This window comes from Brachycentrus maculatus, unplaced genomic scaffold, assembly GCF_059751285.1.
Source record: "Brachycentrus maculatus isolate JH-2025_06_01 unplaced genomic scaffold, ASM5975128v1 h1tg000166l, whole genome shotgun sequence".
Taxonomy (NCBI): domain Eukaryota; kingdom Metazoa; phylum Arthropoda; class Insecta; order Trichoptera; family Brachycentridae; genus Brachycentrus; species Brachycentrus maculatus.
In genome coordinates this window covers 1,391,721-1,411,490 of record NW_028280919.1, presented here as the reverse complement: position 1 = coordinate 1,411,490, position 19,770 = coordinate 1,391,721, and the positions used below count along the sequence as shown (strand labels likewise).

The following is a 19,770-nucleotide window of genomic DNA, read 5'->3' as shown; positions in this document are numbered from 1 at the left end:
CAATATCATGAAACAGTAATGAGTTCACAACATAGCATTTAATTAGCAGAAACCCTTTTATTTGGATGTATGCAAGATCTGACCCCGGATTATGTTTACATACTGGCAAACGTCATTTTTTATGCGGCTTATAATTTTACCAGTTATTTTTATCTACAACATTTTGAGTGTGTCCAAATACTTGTTTACAAATCTGGGTTTTCTTAAAATAGAAGTTGTTTTTACATTAATGTAAAAATAATTCCAAAGTGGATTTGTGAACAAGTATTGGGATACATTGAAAATATTTTGTAAAATTTACATTCATTTTATCACCCTCATCTAAAAAAGTATAATGCAAATACAAAAAAAGGTTACGAGTCTCCTTGATATAGCAGAGACCAAATAATATTATATATGAAGAATGGATCTCACGGAATGTATTTGATGTAGGTACTTAACACTTGATTGAGATAGCGAGTTTAAACAATGGAGCTAATTTTAAAGGAGTACCTTCAATATTCCTAACTACACTACACCTACATATCTTTCATCTATAATACATAGCCATTTTCAAAGTTCCCATACGAACGAGTATGGCAGGTATGGCGAATCTATGGCGCGAGTGCTATAGATGGCACGCGAGATGATTTTGGTACGCGAATGAAGAGAAAAATATAAAAGTGATCATGTAATTTTTTTTTTTAAAGTTTAGAATGACAAAAAAGTACTACTGCTTGTATTATATTAAAAGCTACCAGCTATGAACCCGATATAAAAAAATAGTATCTAGCATCCAACAACAAAAATCTCAATAATAATGAAGTTTTAAGGATTCTACATTTATTTGATTAAGTCTATTTTTTTGGTTATTTCTTTAATTTCAATAAAAATAATAATATTTTAAATATTATTTTTTGACTACTCATCAAAGACGAAGAAGAATATGGAAGTCCGGGCATTTACGGGGCTGACGACCGTCATAGGCTGGTTTAAGTGAACACTTTACACACGTTTAACATTCACCAATTCTACCCATTATTGACAACCATACTACTCAAATTCTTGGAAGTTCTGAACAAGTTTTGGACACACTCAAAATGTTGTAAATATATTAAATCATTTTTATAGTGCCATTTTCGTTCTACCTCAAGGGCGCTTATAAAGACATGGATAATACTAATAATAATAATAGGATGACGATAATGATACATAAAATATAATGGTCGTCAGCCCCGTAAATGCCCAGACTTCCGTATTCTTATTCATCTTTGATAAGATGTCAAAAAATAATACTAAAAAAATTTAACAAAACGTCGTCAATCGGTCTCGGGACGTCGAGTCTGGAGCGGGAAAAAGATCAGCCGACAAATTGTAACGCCTTCCTCTCGATCCTCATGGTGTAGAGAATGTCCAAGATGTTGGGCAGGACGCCTCCCTGAGAGATAGATGGTCACGCTGGAGGGCAGCTTGTTGAGCTCCTTATAATTGTGGATGGCCAACTTCTAACTTCCAGACTAGCGCAGTTCAAACGGGACTTCGCTTTTATCCTATTCTAGCCACCCTTCCGTGACCCAACACGATGGTTTTGTATACGAATGGGAGCTTTCGTAATTGACGTATTTACGGTTGTATTTTCATAAAATTTTACCGTATAAGCATTTTGCCGTTAATAAGTAGGTACTTAATTATTTTTTCGATGTATTAATGATTTGTTTATATTCAAAACCTGAAGTCACAAAACCAATTGATGCATTTTTATTTTCATGGCACGTGGCACGCTACATATTATTATATTGACAAAAAAATTGGCACTCAGGCTCAAAAAGGTTTGCCATCCCTCTAGTGTGGGTACTATTATGCGAAACTCAAATCACAGTTAATCGCTGATAGATACAGCCTCATTTTATTTCAAGATCTTGCAGCAGGTTCTATTATATAACGTAATGAATATTAGCATTCTGTAAATCAAGGTGAGGTAATAATACTAGTACTTACCTAATAGTCTCGCACAGGCGTTGAAATCGTAAATAATTTAGAGCTATAACTATTCATTATTTTTATTTTTTTCTACCATAATATTAACTGAATATCCTATACTTAATTCAAGATTCCACTAATTGATATATCTTTACAATTAATAAATGAAATGTGAATATTCGTTTGTTTAAAATATTAAATGCTTTAGTTATTCACACATTGATTTGAGATTTCAACAAAATGATGTATATATATATATATATATATATATATATATATATATATATATATATATATATATATATACATATATATATATATATATTTATACATATATAAATATATATATATATATATATATATATATATATATATATATATATATATATATATATATATATATATATATATATATATATATATATATATATATATATATATACAATAGTTTGTTTGCTCAAAATCTTAAATCGCCTAAAATTATTCATATGTGACTGGTATTTTTTTTATAAATATATTATTTTTGACCTAACAGTAGCGCCATCTGTTGAACGTTATAAAAATTCAGGTAATGTTAAAGATTGCTCATGGCAGACAGCGTGCTTCTTGACAGCTTCTGTCACTCACATCGTCAATGTTTTCGATTGCAATTCAATGATGTTCTACAAAAAATATCATTACTTCACAAGAATTACAAAACTAAACATATTTGATTAGAAATGTGTGCTTTCTTTTTCATTCGTTTTCCATTTAAATAGACCGAGCCATACATCTAGTGAATCATAAAATTGTTTATTTAATTTATCAAAAGCATTTTTACATTCTGTCCTCACAGGGATATTTTTATTTTTTATGATTGTTATTTTAAGGTAGTTTAAGTTTAGAATAAAATTGTTTAAAAAAAAGGAAAAAAAGCACTTGTAGTGATTTGGTATGAATCTACCAATCACTATGAATGAAAATTATTATAAATATCATGCTGTCAACGCCATCTATTAGCGAGTATTGAAAGCTCTATCCACAGATATCTATCTCAGTCACTAATACAAATTTGTTAGGATGTTAGTTTTAAATGTTTTCATAGATGTCGGTAGCATACATGTTATTTTCATTGAGAAACTTTTGTAATTCTTCTCTTGTAATACGTAAATTTGAACTTTAAATTACAGCCCTTTACATATTTTTATTTATTCAAAAACAATTAACCTTTGTGTTTGTAATTTATTGCATATTATTCTTAACTAGTTAATTTATTTAATTAATATTTTATATTCCAATACTTTTAACAATTACAATTAATATTTAAATAATTAGTCAACATGATAAAATATAGTATTCAAATGCTTTTTTTTTAATTTCTGGACCTTTTTAGTTCTGGGACCTTTTTTGTTTTAAAAAAATCCTGAATGTATTTAAAAACAAGGTCACTATTCGGCTGTCCAAACTCAAAACACAGTAAGGGATATTTTTTTGTAGTACGTTTTTTGCATTTTTGGACTAAGTAGATTCTACTTAGTCCAAAAATGCAAAAAAAAACGTACTACAAAAAAAAATGTCCCTTACTGTGTTATAAGTTTGGACAGCCGTATTTTCTCAACCATCTTTTTAGAATTTCACCACTCAATTATAAAATTTAGACGGGAAGAACGCTAAACTTGTATGGTAATGATATTTACAACATAATTTTTATTTATTATTGAATTGTTTTAGAAAAAATATTCAATAATTTAAATTCCTGAGAATTATCAACGATATATCAAAACGTGTTTGAATCTAATTATTCTTACATATTATTTTATTATTTTCAGTTCATCTAGGTGGGGTGTGTCTACCACACGGTGTAAGTGTTTTTGTATGACTACGTCACAGACATACATGGGCGATGAGAAAAATAATAATAATAATAATAATAACTCTTTATTCCAGCTTGACTAAGTGGTGGGTGCAATACTTAGTCAGCCATATATGTTTTACAACATTTTTTTTTATACAATGAAATTAAAAATAATAAAGAAATAAGAAAGTGAAAGAAAAATAAAAATAAAAAAATATAAAAAGTAATAATAAATTTGGAGAGATGTAGATGAAAATTAGCTCGCTGGCAAACGCAGCACTATGCTTCAGTGCCGCCACATGTCCAGCCCCCATCTGTGCTCCACAAGCCGCTTAATTATGATCGTATTACCCTCCCCTCCTATTAACATTAACCCCACCATTACCCTCCTATTACCATTACGCCGTTCTCCACATGGGTAGGCAGATATAATAGAACGCCATACAAAACTGTCTTTGCAAACAATCTTCGCATTCTTCCACATTCATGCAATTCCTCATACATATGTATAAGCAAATTAGTCTGACTCCTGATTGGACCACTTTCAAGTATTTGAAATACTCGATCTTGCCGAGTTTTCCTCGGTCTTCCTCTGCTTAAATAACCACTGAAATTCGCCTCATAAATTTGACTTACTATCTTTTCTTCACTCATTCGATTCATATGCCCAAACCATCTCAACCTACTTATCATTATTTTATCGATAATGCTTACATACTTTTTTTTCTAAAATATCCAAATTGGGATATTTGCTTGATGCTTAAATGTATGATGTTATGATGACAAAAAAACCTTATATCTATTATAGTCTCATCTCTCTACTAATGATACAAACGGGCCTTGGAAAATATAATGAAATTGAAATATTTGCGCATGTAATAAGAACGCAGATATTTATATATTTTTAAAGAAGTAATAAAAATATACGATATAAATAAAAAAAAAACTAAAACAAATAACACATACTTGTATATTTACTTTTTATTAATGCCCTTTTGTTCAAACGTTATGGAATTACTCGATCAATTTTTTTACATATGATTGATTTCATAGATAATAATAAAGGTATATAATATTATATAATTTATATGTTTTTCTTCTTCTTCAAACCTTCATCCGGACCCGATGGTGCTTAGGGCACTGCATCATATAAATGCCGTGTTGGATCGTTATCATATGAACTATGATTAACACACAATTTTTTTATTTAAAAAATACATATTTTCATTTATTTTCTTCTGAGATACGATTCGAAGTACTAAGAGAAATTTTTGACCCTTCTTCCGTAACACAAGCCGAAGATATAATAGAAAAATCTGAATGCACTTCTGTCACAAGACCTGAAGTTCTTGAACATGACTTCCCTTGGTGAACTGATGCCTCAGCAGAAAATTGGGATTCATTTTCCTCACATAAAACTTCATGCATTTCTTCCTCCTTGGGCTTTGGTACGTGCCAAAATTGTTTCTGATTCAATTTCCAGTTTATGATATGTAATCGAGAGTCCATGCTTGTGTGCGCTCTCGATAGTTCATCAAAATACGCCTCAACGAGCTCTTGTCCTGCAAAATAATGAAATTATCATCAATTTAGTATACTTAACAGGTTGCCTGAAAGCATAACCAGGAACAGGTTTTTGAAAATGGATGTTTTACAGGAGACAGGAGGTTCCATTCATCAAAATTAAATTAAACTAAAATTAATTCCAACCTAATATAGTACAAGTCTTTTAACAGAAAAAGAGATCTTCAGACAAGCAGAAAAAACTTGTCAAAAAGTAATTATCCAATGAAGGAATATCGAATTTTTGGACAATAATACGTGAACAATAACACCTACACCATGTCGAAATGAGAAACATAGGGTGAAATATCAGGGAAATATTATACATACATATATGTGGTCCCGTAAATAGACGCTTAGACTCATGAAAATAGTTTAAAATATATATTTTTGTGTATATAAAATAAAATATAAAACAATATTTTCCGCCTTCGTAGTGGCCAGCACGCTCGTGATTTTTTCACGGTAATATTTATTCAATATTATCCTGGACTGGTACCTGAAGCGGAGGGCTGATCACCTTTCCTTCGAATGTTAACGATCAAGATAGCACTGCGTTTATATAATGCAGTGCCCTTTGCACCGTAGGGGTGCGGTTAAGGGTTTAAATATAAAATAAATATACGTAATTTTTTTCTCTAATATTTATTCAATATTACCCTGAACTGATACCGGAAGAGGAGGGCTGATCACCTTTTTTAGTGTATCACGATAACGTACTTATTTATTTTATGTACATGAAGTTTTCATAAATAAATCAATAAATAACACTGCGCTTATACGATGCAGTGCCCTATGTAACTTCGGGTGCGGATAAGGGGTTGAAGATTTGAAGAAGATATAATAAAGAAACAAAAATATTTATCTTTTTCAATGAATTACTTTGAGGAGAAGAACTTTGACTAGAGTTAAAGAGTTATATGAGCTAACGGCCAGTCTGCAATAGTGGCTCTCCACTAACTCTACACATAAACATGACAACGTTCGACTTTCACATAACGAATGATTACCTCTGGAAACGCCAAACATGCACCTAATATGACTTAGTTCATCTTTACAACTGTTCTCAAGTTCGGTCGTCATCTCTGGATCAGGATCGTCATAGTCATCCAGGAAATAAGATGATTCGTGGTGCAGTTTCTTCCTGAGCTTTTGCTTCTTCCCGATGTTCAAGACCGGGAAATTCATATCGAAGACACTCGAGCGCTTGGCACCAACGTCTTCAAGTTCATAGTCATATTCGTTGAAACTTTCGGCGGAACCTTTCCATGACGCGCGGATTTTTGCTTCACCCTCCTTGAATTCAACCGGCGTGGGTCGTTTTGATTCCACATAATCTTGATCGGTACTTCTCTTTATGGAGCTGACTAAAAACCCGGCAGTTTCTCTGTTCGTGAGGATCTTATTTTGGAAATTTTGTAGATTGAATCCGGTCGTTTCTCGTCGTGATAGTCTAGTGTGGGTAATTACTGTGCTAGCTGTTTTACTGAATATGGCACGCGACGCTCGACCGAGAGCAGTTGTTTTCGTACTCCTCTTATGCTCCTGAAAAAAGTACGTTCATATATTAATATTAACATCATTATATTAGTATTACATTCAAGGAATCCCTGAAGGACCCCCAGGCCTCCAAAAAGACGGAAAGACAGCTGGGAGTCAACGTCCCAAGAGCTACAAGCGGAGGCACAAACAGATCCTTAGGATCTAGAAAAAGAAGAAGTAGAAGAAGTATTACATGATTCCGTTGGGCCATTCCAAATTGCACGGTGATAATTATAAACTTATCATCAGTATAAATAACGTTATAAATGTTCAATATCTGAAATTTCCTAAAGTGATTTACTTGTTTTGAAATTGCTTTAAAATTTCGACATTGTGTTGCATTCAAATACGCGTATGTTTTATTTTTATAAACCCGTGACTGAAGTTTTTACTTGTGAGGGGTAAAAACATGTTTTTTTTAACTGAGTGAGGGAGGCGGGGGGAGGCGGGGGGAGGTGGGGGTGGTGGGGGGGAGGGGGGAGGGGGGGAGGGGGATGTGTATCATTTACATAATAATTAAAAATATTATTATACATACTTTATAATTAAAAATAATAAAAAAATACTTAATATGCACATCAAACGACAAAATATAGATGACTATTTTTTTATGGTCATGGTGGTTATTTTTTATTACCCGGAAGTCAAATCCACCCGCCGAAATTATTTTCATTAATTTTTTAGGTCAAATAGTATTAAGGTTGAAATTTGTCGTATTACGTTTTTACGTAATTATACAATATTACAAAGAAGGTTTTTCATAACCAACATTTATTTATTTCATTGTAAACAAAAATAGTACAGAATATTGATTTCTCTTCATTTAAATTTCATGTCAAATTTAACAAGGGGTTCGCGTGAGCCCCTCCGAGCCCCCTGCAGCCCATCGCTTCAAACAGCTATATATGGCAACAAACGTTTTGACCAATATCACTAGTCTGTTTTTAATTGGTACTAAGCCCTGTACACGATGTTTAAATAAATAAATGTAATACCCTGGCATACTTTATATAAAGTCATAAATTAAACCCTGAAGAGGGCAACAGGTTGTTGCCGAAACTAGTTGGTTAATAAAAATGTGAGTGGATCAAAAAACAAAGTCTTTTTATTTTTCAAAATAATAAATATAATACCGTTTTGAAGGGGTTTTCAAAGCATTTGTATGCCTTGTAGAGAAGAGGAGAGCCTTCCGTGGGGCGACCCCCGCGGACCATCAGCTCTCCGAGACGCCAGAAGGCATGGGCTTCCCATTTGGTGAGGTTCCACTTCTCTGCCAACGACAGCATCTCCTCCAGATAACGCCTGGATTCATCTATTTTCCGCAGTCTGCATTAGGATAGACAATAAATAATTAACCATCCAATTCAAGAATTTTCATATATTTTTTTCTTATACAGGCAAATCTCTACATCTATCAAAATTACAACAAACTTACGAAAGTAATCCAAAACCAGTGTAAATGCATACATCGTTTAAAAATAATTGCAATATGGATGTTTAATAATGGGCAGAATGGTAAACGTTACACAAGTGTGATAAAATGATAACTCCAGCCAGCCAAAATGACAGGCCGGAAGCCCTAGCATGCTTAGACTTTTAACTTTTTCTTAAAAAGCGCCGTTCTCGTGAAAGATGGCGCTTGATAATTTCCGAATTTTATATTTTCACAATTTGATATTTACGTATAAATTGTTACATGTCTTCGGGAAAAATTGAATGTAAAATGGATTTAATCTTATAACTAAATATGTATAAACGATCCGGAAAAGTTGGGTCTTATTTTAAATTGAAATTCAGCAGAATTCTAGATAGATCGCAGATTCGAAGGTGAGTTTACAATATATTATTAAATATTTTTATCTTCATCTGCCATCTCACGATAACGTTGATAACAAGTATTGAATTTTTTACTTTCAACAAAATTCAAGTATTTAATTTATATTTGAGACAATAACTTTATGTTAAAATCACCATAAATAACTAACTTAATTATAATGTCTACCGGTTTCTCGAAGCTAACCGCTTCTTTATCAAGACTGATTAATACCATTAATCAGTCAATATTAATCAGTATTGTAAAAGAAACGGTTAGCTTCGGAATCTTATTTATTAATTATAAAATTAAGTATTTTATTCGGCCTAAACTACTTAAATTCACTGAATGGAAATGGCTTCATTTGAGACCGAATATTCACTCTCTCGTATTTAAAAGAAGTAAATGCGAATAAATATAAGATGTTAAATTTGAATTTGAAATTTGTGGCTAATAATGTGAATCTTACTTCTGGTAAACGATGGCCACGTTGATCAAAGCCTCACACATTCCGTCTGCCTTCGATAATTTCTCACGAATTTCTAGAGCGTCATTAAAGTTTTTAAGAGCTTCGTCGAACTGACTCAGAAGAATATTGCAATGCCCTGTTACAGTCAGAGCTTCTACATACTTTTCTTCGTTTCGAGCTACAACACATTGAAATGATATTTCGAATAATCACTTTTATTTGCAAAAAGATATAATATTGGGTCATACAAAAAGTCCCAACACAGTTTTTCGGTACATTTTTTAACAAAAAATCTTTTATGAATTAATTTTTACAATGATTAAAGAAAACACTTCGTTTTTTACCACTTGAGTTTTATTATAGACTACATGTTTCAGAAGTTAAACTTCCATCATTCAGGTCTGTATAATAACTAAAATATAAAATATAAAATTGTTCTATAAATAAGGAGAGGAGAAAGTAAGGGGAAGGGGTTAGTCAAGGGACGGAGTTTGAAAACAAAGGAAAAATGGAAAGCAATGGTGAAGAATTTTGAAACAATATATTATTTGATAAATTATTATTAGAATTAATAATTAATGTAGTCTATAATAAAACTCAAGTGGTAAAAAACGAAGTGTTTTCTTTAATCATTGTAACATGTCTTACCACAAAGTTAATGCCGAAACAATAAATAAAATTAATTTTTAAATCAAATATAGATTTTTTGAGTCTACTAAGTTGTATTTTATTTAAAAAACACATAAAAATTAATCTTGTGACAATTTGAAAATGCCATAACTTTTATGAGTTTTTATATTAATTTTAATGAGTTTTTTTAAAAATAAAATACCACTTAGTAGACCTAAAATATCTGCGAATGATTTAAAAATTAATTCATAAATTGAAATGAAGTTCTACAAATAAAACGCCGAATCAATAAATAAAAAACTCCATGTTGAATATCAATTTTAGTCAATATCATATGGACCATAATTATTGATGACTATTTGCCATTTTTCGGGGAGGTTTATTATTCCATCGGTGTAGACCTTCAGTGGTTTATCGTCGAAAAACTTAGCCAAGTGATTTTCTGTGGTGGTCAGCCAATTTTTTGCTATCAAGAAAGTTTTGCAGAGACCGGTACAAATGGTATCACACGGTGCAAGATTCGGGCATTAAAAAAATATATGAAAATTAAATATTTGGGAATATAAAAAGAATAAATTGCATATGAAATAGTTGTTTTTTTTTAAAAACCAATTGAATATTATATTTTGTTACGACTAGTTTCTGAAGCTGCAGATGCATATACCTGCAGATACCTACAGGTATAAATATAAACTAGTTTATATTGATATCTGTAGATGGAAGCATTTATAGCTTCAGAAACTAGTTGTTACGAAATAAAATATTCCAGTGGTAAAAAAGAGTTTTATTTATAATTTAATCATGTCATACTATAACTTAATGGCGAAACCATAATAAACATACAAAGAATTCATATATCTCTTAAGAAACGTATGTAAAAATAAAAATTGAGAACCTTCATACGCCCTTTTCAGTGCCAACTGACTGGCCCGCATGGCAGCTTTGGGATTGTAATTTTCATAATTTTTACTTATCTTCAAATACATATCCCTAAGGAGAAGACATATCACAGAAAATAATGTTTGTGTAGTGTCCCCATTTTCTTCACTAAATCGCCACTTATCCTGAAAGAAATAGTGAAAAACACTTGTATAAAACATTTAACAGGGATAGTTTTGCTTACGAAAGTTATCCATTGAACTTCGTACTGAATATTTATTTGAAGGAACAAAAAAGACTTTAAAAGCTTCTCCTTCAAATGCTCATACACATTTTTTTAAAGGAACAAGAAAAAATTTCAAAGCCTTTTCATCAAACACTCGTATAGATTTTTTTAAAGGAAAAACAAATATATAAACCCTCCTCATCAAACATTCGTACAGATTTTTTTAAAGGAATAACAAAGAATTTAAAAAGCTCTTCACCAAACACTGTTACATATATTTTTAAAGGTGTTCCTTGTTACAAGGACTTCAAAAGCATATTTTTCAAATACTCGAATACATTATTAAAGGAACAACAAAAAAATTAAAGTCTCTTTTTTAAACAATCGAATACACTCAAAATATTGCTTGTAAAATATACTAATATAATATCGTTGAAAAATATTTATTTTACATTTCTTTTATATATTGCATTTAGGTAATACAAACGTGCCAAGAAATACAGAATATTTGTTATAATACAGGAATATGAAAGATGATACAAGTCTACTTACTATTCCATTAGACATTTGTCGCGCTTGTATCAAGTGTTCTGCAGCTGTATCCATATCGTGATCTGGGTCTAAAATAAATGATATAGATATTGCAGAGAAGAACAAACGTATACTACCAAGAGTATCACGAGAACTGAAATATAATCTTCACATAAGGATATTCATACATGTAAACGAACACACTCCTACACTCATTAACCGTTGATTCGAAATTTTGACGTTGTTTTTCAATATGCGCATGTTTTTATATATTTATTTCGTAATAATTATCTTTTTAAAACAGCTATTTTTACCGCAATGGCAGTGTCATCTGTTAAATATTTCAATGTGGACAGAGTGGTTTTTGACAGCTGCTGTCATTAAACATTTAAAATGGTTTCGTTTGCATTGTTGTTTCAAAGATTTTTAATATTATAATTTTATTGCTTCATATCATAGCATTGTGAAATTTTTAATTTTAGGAATGTGTCTTTTCTTTTTATTTCTTTTTCATTTAACCAGGCCGAGCAACCTCAACGCGTGAATAGTTATGTTGGTATTAAGGTCGAGTAATAAAAAAAACATTTTTCACTCACAATGCTCCAGCAGAAATCTAGCATAGAGAAATCGACACGTGGCTTCTCTCTCTCCACCGTCTATTTTGATATCTTGGGCGATTCCCAGGGCGGCTAGCAGCAGCCTCCTCGCTAGCCACAGCCAGCCCCGCCCCCGCCCCAGGCTGAGGGCTGCAGGAGGTGCGTCGGGTACCCGCCCAAGAGCTATATCCAATAGCCTTAAGGCACCTGAACACAGCTGCTTCGTCTCGCCTACCGAATCTCCTGAAATTCATAGATGTAAGCAATCAAAAAGTCTGTTGTCAATCATGGGTCGAATTAGTGAATGTTAGACGTGTGTAAAGTGATCACTTAACCAAGCCTATGACGGTCGTAAGCCCTGTAAATGCCCAGACTTTCACATTCTTCTGCATCTATGTGAAATGTCAAAAAAAAATACTAACATATCGTAGTCGTACAGGAGAAAATGACCAACTAACAAAACGTAAAATGTTCAGGAGGGCCATTCAAGTCACTTTTGCTTGGCAAGAAAATAAATATCAATGCAGTTAATCATTTCTAACAAGTCAATATATTATACTTCCAAGTTTAAAATCCTTAGGGATTTTTTTCAGGACAATATTAAGCTAGTAAGATATCAGATAGTCAATGATGACGTTTTTGTAAAAAAAATGCACTTGATCACTTTTTCCTGTATGACTACGATATCTTCAATCCTAATATATTAAATAAATTTTTGTAGAACTCACGGTTTTTATTAAACTCTTCGGCCTTTGTCAGAATACATCTAAGTAAATCCAAATACAGAGGACTCTCTGATATTCTGGGAGTGATCCCCAAATCGTCTTCCAAAATGACTTTTTCATTTTCTTCCATCAAATCCCTAATAAACTGAGGTGCTAGAACGTATCCATCTTCCTCTAATTCCTTCAAGACACAAACGTAATGCGGCTCGCGATGTCTGAAAACGGGAACATTTATCTACGTAGTATTAAGGGAGTAATCTCAAATATACAAACTCAGAACGTGACGAAAGTCAGACGTATTGTCCGCGCACATTTTTTAAAGAAAATGTATTGAAAAAATATTTTGATTGAATTTAAACTTCACCTTTCAATAACTCTTATCTTTCAAAACCCATATATTTATTTCGAAAAACTTATATTTTCAATACAAGAACAATGTTAATTACGTTTAATGTTGTCTGGGTTTTAAGAAATTTAAGTTGCGGGCTGTTGATTATCGCGCCTTAAGAAAAAGTGAAGTCAATTAAGTAATGACATTCAAGTAAGATTTTGACTCCATGTAATATAATTAATTACTTCGACTGTGAGCAATATATTATGAATGTTTACTTACAGTATCATTAATGTTCATTTATGGAAACAGTGATAAACATATAGAAAGGAGAGCGAATACTGGGAACAGAGTGAATGGTGCACTGAAATAAGTTAAGTTAGAAAATAAAAGTCTTAAACAGCGAAATCTAAACTGGCTGAACACAACGGACTCCTGATACCAACCCTGATGCATGGAACTTAAGTATGGAGTTGACAAAATAATAATAAATAATATAAAACCCTTATCCGCACCCCAATGGTGCATTGGGCACTGTATCATATTAACGCAGTGTTATCTTAATCGTTTACACATGAAGGAAAGGTGATCAGCCCTCCGCTTTAGGTACCAGTCCATGGTAATATTGACTAAATATTACAGTGAAAAAATCAAATTGAAATACCATGTCTCAGACAAATGTGCGGCAAAACGATGTGTGATAGATGTTCGAATGGTGAAATAAGGAAAGAATGCAAGGCCGAGATAAGCATTATCAACAAAATTAGGAAAAGTTGAAATGTTTTGAACTTATGCAACTAATGAATAAGGGGAAAGAATAGTAAAATAAATTTATGACGCTAATGCAGTTGGAAATAGGAGCAGAAGAAAACTGAGGAAAACTTGGCTTAATCAAGTATTTTAAATACTTGATGGTGGTCAGGTCAGGACTATGACAGGAGAATAATCGACGGGTATGTATGAGGAGATACATGAGCGTGGAAAAGGCGAAAATTATTTCCAAAGATAGAGTGGTGTGGTGTTTTATTCTCTCTGCCTACCTCTGCGGCAAGCGCCGTAAGAGTCAGCTAGTTTAGTTTTTAGTCAGTCGATATTCATTGCACTTGTGTTTACTCACGTTCATAAAAGTACGTGAGGGTGTTTGGAATTTAGCATAATTAATTCACGTCAATTAGTTGCGTATAAAATGAAAATGATTATACAAAACCTTCTCAACGTTCTTGGACTCAGATCTTGAAAATCTCTCAAAGCATTTATCCTATGCTCTACTAAAGGTTTGCCTTGAAGGCATCCGATGCCCGTAAAGGCGAGTCTCTTTGCCATTTATATAATTATTATGTACGCACGAAGCTAGTAAAATGTCAATGATTGTCACGTGACGTAACGTTGTTTTTGTCAACAGTCTTGATAAATATCTACGCAAATAGGTACTTAATAAATTTTTCATTCAAACCCTTATCCGCACCTCATCATAGGGCACTGCATTATATAATCGCAGTGTTATCTTGATCGTTAACACTCGAAGGAAAGGTGATCAGCCCTCCGCGTCAGGTACCAGTCCAGGGTAATATTGAATAAATATTAGAGTGAAAAAATCACTTTTCTTAATAATAATAATAATAAAACCCTTACCTACACCCCAATGATGCATAGGGCACCACGTCATATAAACGTAGTGTTATCTTGATCATTTACACATGAAGGAAAGGTGATCAGCCCTCCGCTTCAGGTACCAGTCCAGGGTTATGTTGAATAAATATTAGAGTGAAAAAATCACTCGTATTTATTCGACCCCTGCTGGGAATCGAACCCGGGACCTCCAGAACGGTAGCCGAGCGTGCTGACCATTACACTACGGAGGCGGACAAAATTAATTCTTAATCGATGTATTATTATATTAAGTTCCTACATAGATTATTTATTGACAAACACATAAGAAGAGTGCGCTAAATTGTATGTATTTTGAAATGTTCCACAAAGAAAATTATTGTTTTACTATTTGATTTTCATTGTTTAATGAATGGTTCAATAAATTTTTATTAGCTGTCAAACCTTATTATTATTTTAACTCGTAGTTCTAATGTTTGTTTATATTAGGATTAATTTGACTAGAAAGTCTAGGAAATATATTAAGCTAGGTTTTGGTTAAAACATTTTTTTTAATGAATCCTTTGTCCAACAACAAATTTTAATTCAGTTCAATACGTAAATACTCGTACATTTTGGTTTATTTTATTGGATTTCATTACTGTAAATTTAAACTTACTGAAAAAAAAGGAATCATAGAAGATGCATCCCTCAAATGGCGTTATTCAATTTTACTCAAAATCATTCGACTGATTTATTTTTGATTTTTTAATCGATTTTTAGTTTTCCTGCCCAATCCTTCAATTTACATAAATTGTTCATCCACAAATTTAAAGTAGTATCGCGGACATATACCAACACGATATTTTTTTTAAATGGTATTGTGTTGCGCTCCATTGAACTTGCTATCTTTTAACTGATTAAAAATTCTAAACTTGAAATTTAAAATGGCTCGCAGTCATATGTGGTGCGAGTAAAAAAGGATTGATATTTCAGTGATACGTTTAAGATTAAAAAATCATCCAAAATCATTTATGCTTATTTGAACATTTTATCGTATTCTACCGTGGATTGTTTTTATGAGCAGTTTTTTAGAATGGAGACAAGTATTAATTTTTACGGATCGTTATCTCATGTTTATATAATTCTTCTAATAAACATAGTTTTATGAGGAATGTCAAAATATAAAAAAGTAAATAAAAACAACATACGTTTTTAAACAACTCACATTTATTGTTTAGTGAAAATAATTACATTTCAACCATCATCCTTATTATTTTTTACAAAATGTATAAAATTATTACAAATAAATCACATGGATGTACATGAATTAGGTGCTAAAGTAGAATAAAATACAATGTTATGTGCAAAAATTAAATAAAAATTGGTTTAAATACATGTATTATATTTAAAACACACCATTTTATAATAACACAAAACAACTTAAGACGATTGAAAAAAGTAAAAATCAGTTCATATTACATACATATAATAGTGTTCCAAGTCCCATAAAGTATTTTATATATGAATGATTTCCTTTTAATTTATCGTAAAATTGCTTCTATAAATTTATATTTAAGACTGTGCGAGGTTATATACTATTCCAAGATATTCAAAAAAATCTTACACTAATCTAATTAGGATAAATGATTTATATATAAAAATATATTTTACAATTTTGCACCCACAAAACATTGCGTAAATACCTTAAAATTGGGTGGTTCCACTTTACATTGGCTGAAATGATTCAAATTAATGTTTGCGATTCGCGGTTGACTTATGCGATAACTGTGGTTCTTTTGCGAGCCTGAAGGCGGACCCTGAAGCCCTCCTCTCTCTTCAGGATGATGTCTCCTTGTAGTTTGAATTCCTCTTCACTGATGTCGGAGAAGACGCGGAAGTTTCGTAGAATCGTCGACAGGATGATCTTCAACTTAAGCATGGCGTATTTGCGACCTTAAAAAAACATGGCGTTTGTAAAACATTACAGATGCTTATGTCACAGCTATGTACGACAGAAAAATGACATTAGATTGTTTTAAAAGGGTTTCAAATCTAGAATAATTTATGTTGAAATTTTAGAGAGTAGAGATGCTTGTGAAAACCTATTTCTAGGTACTTAATTGACTTGACTTTATACTGGATTCCAAGTACACTTATTAGAGATATTTATTAGTATCGTGGTCGCTGTCTACTCATTACCTCATTAAAAACATAGCAGACTACATTTTGACCTCATTTGCAGTAAACGGTGGCCGAAAAAGTATTAAATATGTTAAATTTTTACAGAATTCTGATTTGAAAACATAAACATTTGTTCAAATTAATATGATAAATGTACTATTAAATAAAGAAATAGAAATTAACCACGTAATATACATCGAATGAGAGTATTTTATTAGGAATCATCACAAAATTTCATATGAGTGGATATCATACTTTATATTGTATTGTTTCAGCTACTTTTCAATTGTAGCTCGTATTTCATAACGTATTTTACTTATTTGATTCATTGGCTGTTATTTTGGAGGAAATATCCAAATTTCAGCGTGATTAAATACAGTGCAGTTTATAAAGAAAGGAAGGAAGAATCAGCATCAAATTGAAAATTATATTTACAACTTGAAGAAAAAGTTCATGTTGCAAGAAAAATCAAAAAATTAAATCTCAAACTGGCAAAATAGTATTTAAATACAAAGCACCGCTTAAGAACATGTTTAAAATTTGTGGTGTATAATTTAAAGGAACAAACATTAAAAAAAAAACATTTTACAGTCTTTAAATTAATATTCATGCATTCGCCTTCGTCATGAATTTTAAATAAGTGGTTTGATGAAGTAAATAAGTTGATTTGCAAATTTAAGTCTCAATTTGAGTTCCTTATAATTGAGGCATGGACAGATTGAATAAATAATGCCATAAGTTTCATATATCGTTAGTTAAGTATCGTTTTATAAATAAATAAAGAATCGTTAGAAACTGAAGAGATTGACAGCGTAATACTAACCGACACAGCTCCTGGGTCCAGCAGAAAATGGAACGAAAGCATAATAGTGCCTGTTGGCACACTTCTCCGGAAGGAAGTTGTCAGGGTTGAAGTGCTCAGGGTTGGGGTAGATGTCATCTCTGCGGTGAACCTTGAAAGTCCCGATCACAACGGTAGCTCCAGCAGGAACCGTAAGATTGCTAGATTCTGCAATAAACATATTCTAATGAGTCCAGATGGTATTTTCATGGTTTGAGTTCAACATCTCTTGGGTATACGTTTTTGTGTGTTTTATTATCCTAAGATACTACATAAGGAATTGATGCTGTAGAGTGAATATCAAATCCATTGCGATAGTAACAAGAGAATGACCAAGAAAATATATTTGGCGAATGTTAACGGGAAAAAAAACGAGGACGCCCAAAATTTTTTAGCACGATCAGATCAATCAGAACCTAAAATCTGGTGGTGTTAAAAATATGCCTAGATATATGATGCATATATGAAAGAATCTAGGAGTGTATGTCAGGGCTGAAGAACATGGCGTTCCGTCTTATAAACCTACCCTTGCAGATTAACGGTATAATATAGTCGTAGCAGTAGTAAAAAAATACTGATGTTATATCTTACTCAGTTTCACATCTTCATTGATCTGCCTCGCGATGATTGGCACTGGAGGGTACATACGCAGAGTTTCCATCAAACACCTTTCCAGATACTTCATTTCGAGGGTATCTTGGAATGTAGCCGGTCTGTCTGAGTCTCCGAAGATGGTGTCCAGCTCTTCGACTACTTTGGTTTGGATGTCCTGGTGGATGCCCATCAGAGAGAGGAAGAAACTGCTTCCAGCAGCAGTTGTATCGTGACCCTATAATAACAAAGAAACTATAGTACCACACATTTTAATTATATATTTAGATGGTTAAGAAAATTTACGCTTTTCTCAACTTACCTCAAACATTATCGTGTCCACTTGTTCCTTGATCTCAGTGTCAGTAATGACCACGCCGTTTTGTGAGCTTTCCAGCAAAAGGTCCAAGAAGGCCAACCTTTTCTTCTCTCCAATATCATTGTCTTCTACATCTAAGTCGTCTTTCAGTCCAGCTGACTGGCCATATGAAAGTCCTTCTACAGCATTCTTGTCCTTTGAATCCTTCGATTCTTTTGCCTTCAGACGAGTCAATTCAGCTTCCTCTTTTTTCAGATTTTCGGCAATAATGGCGGTTGACGAGAATTGTTGGCCCTTGGAGAATTCTTCCTTCTTCCTCTTGATAACCTATAAAACAATGATATGGATAAAGTTCAGTTTTTAGAGGATAAGCAAAATAATATATACGATGTCAAAAATATACCTGCTAAAAAAAGTTAACATGAAACCACGTGACGTAAAATGTAATAAAAACGGAAAATGTAATGGATTATGTTTCAGACAAAGAAATCTACCGAAGTATAAATGACAAAGAAATAAAACTTATTTTCAGTAATAAGGAAGTAATATTAGCTCAAGGGGCTCATACTGCTAATGAGCAGTGTATAACCTAGACATGCTTGTCCCAGTATAGCTATGGAACCTCGAGTATCGCACCCATTTCAAGTAATCTCATTTTATCACCTACTATCCTTCTCCGCTTTGTTCCGATTTTACTATAATAAATATCTGTAACCCGTAAAATACACATCACTCCTATAATTAAGTAGGATTGATCACTTTTTCTTTCCAATAACTCACACCGAGAATACGATGCGGTATTAGAGTGCATATAATATGCACTGAAAGGGTCAAAAATAATCAATACAGTTGTCTCATCTGTCAACTACTATATTTCATATATATATATATAGTACATATTTTTTTCTAAAATCTAAAGATAAATTTTTGTTATTTGTAAAATTGATTGCCATTGATATAATACTGCTAAATATATAGCCTCTGCAACCACGATCCTTCTTCAAACCCTTATGCGTACCTCAATGGTGCTAAGGGTATTGCATCATATAAACGCAGTGTTATCTTGATCGTTAACACATGAAGGAAATGTAATCAGCCCTACACTTCAGGTACCATTCCTAGGTAATATTGAATAAATATTGGAGTGAAA

General features: G+C 32.3%; 2 protein-coding genes across 3 annotated transcripts in view; both read right to left on the bottom strand.

Moving 5' to 3' along the window:
- Positions 1-4,766: 4,766 nt before the first annotated feature.
- Positions 4,767-14,486, bottom strand: LOC148308427 (uncharacterized). The gene is made up of 9 exons (XM_088261756.1): positions 14,306-14,486; positions 12,771-12,982; positions 12,043-12,285; positions 11,468-11,535; positions 10,706-10,874; positions 9,181-9,358; positions 8,032-8,224; positions 6,367-6,901; positions 4,767-5,355 (listed from the first exon to the last, which is right to left on the bottom strand). Exons 1-9 carry the CDS (start codon positions 14,419-14,421, stop codon positions 5,018-5,020), a joined length of 2,052 nt encoding a protein of 683 aa, XP_088117882.1. The 5' UTR covers positions 14,422-14,486; the 3' UTR covers positions 4,767-5,017.
- A 1,411-nt stretch (positions 14,487-15,897) lies between these two features.
- Positions 15,898-19,770, bottom strand: part of Cyp4g15 (Cytochrome P450 4g15) — a 31,245-nt gene continuing 27,372 nt past the window's right edge. For both annotated transcript variants that reach the window (XM_088261778.1, XM_088261779.1), the window contains 4 exons: positions 18,624-18,947; positions 18,302-18,539; positions 17,693-17,878; positions 15,898-16,641 (listed from right to left, as the gene is read on the bottom strand). In XM_088261778.1, coding sequence (XP_088117904.1) covers positions 16,463-16,641; positions 17,693-17,878; positions 18,302-18,539; positions 18,624-18,947 — 927 coding nt within the window. In that variant the 3' untranslated portion in view covers positions 15,898-16,462. The remainder of the gene's footprint in view (positions 16,642-17,692; positions 17,879-18,301; positions 18,540-18,623; positions 18,948-19,770) is intronic.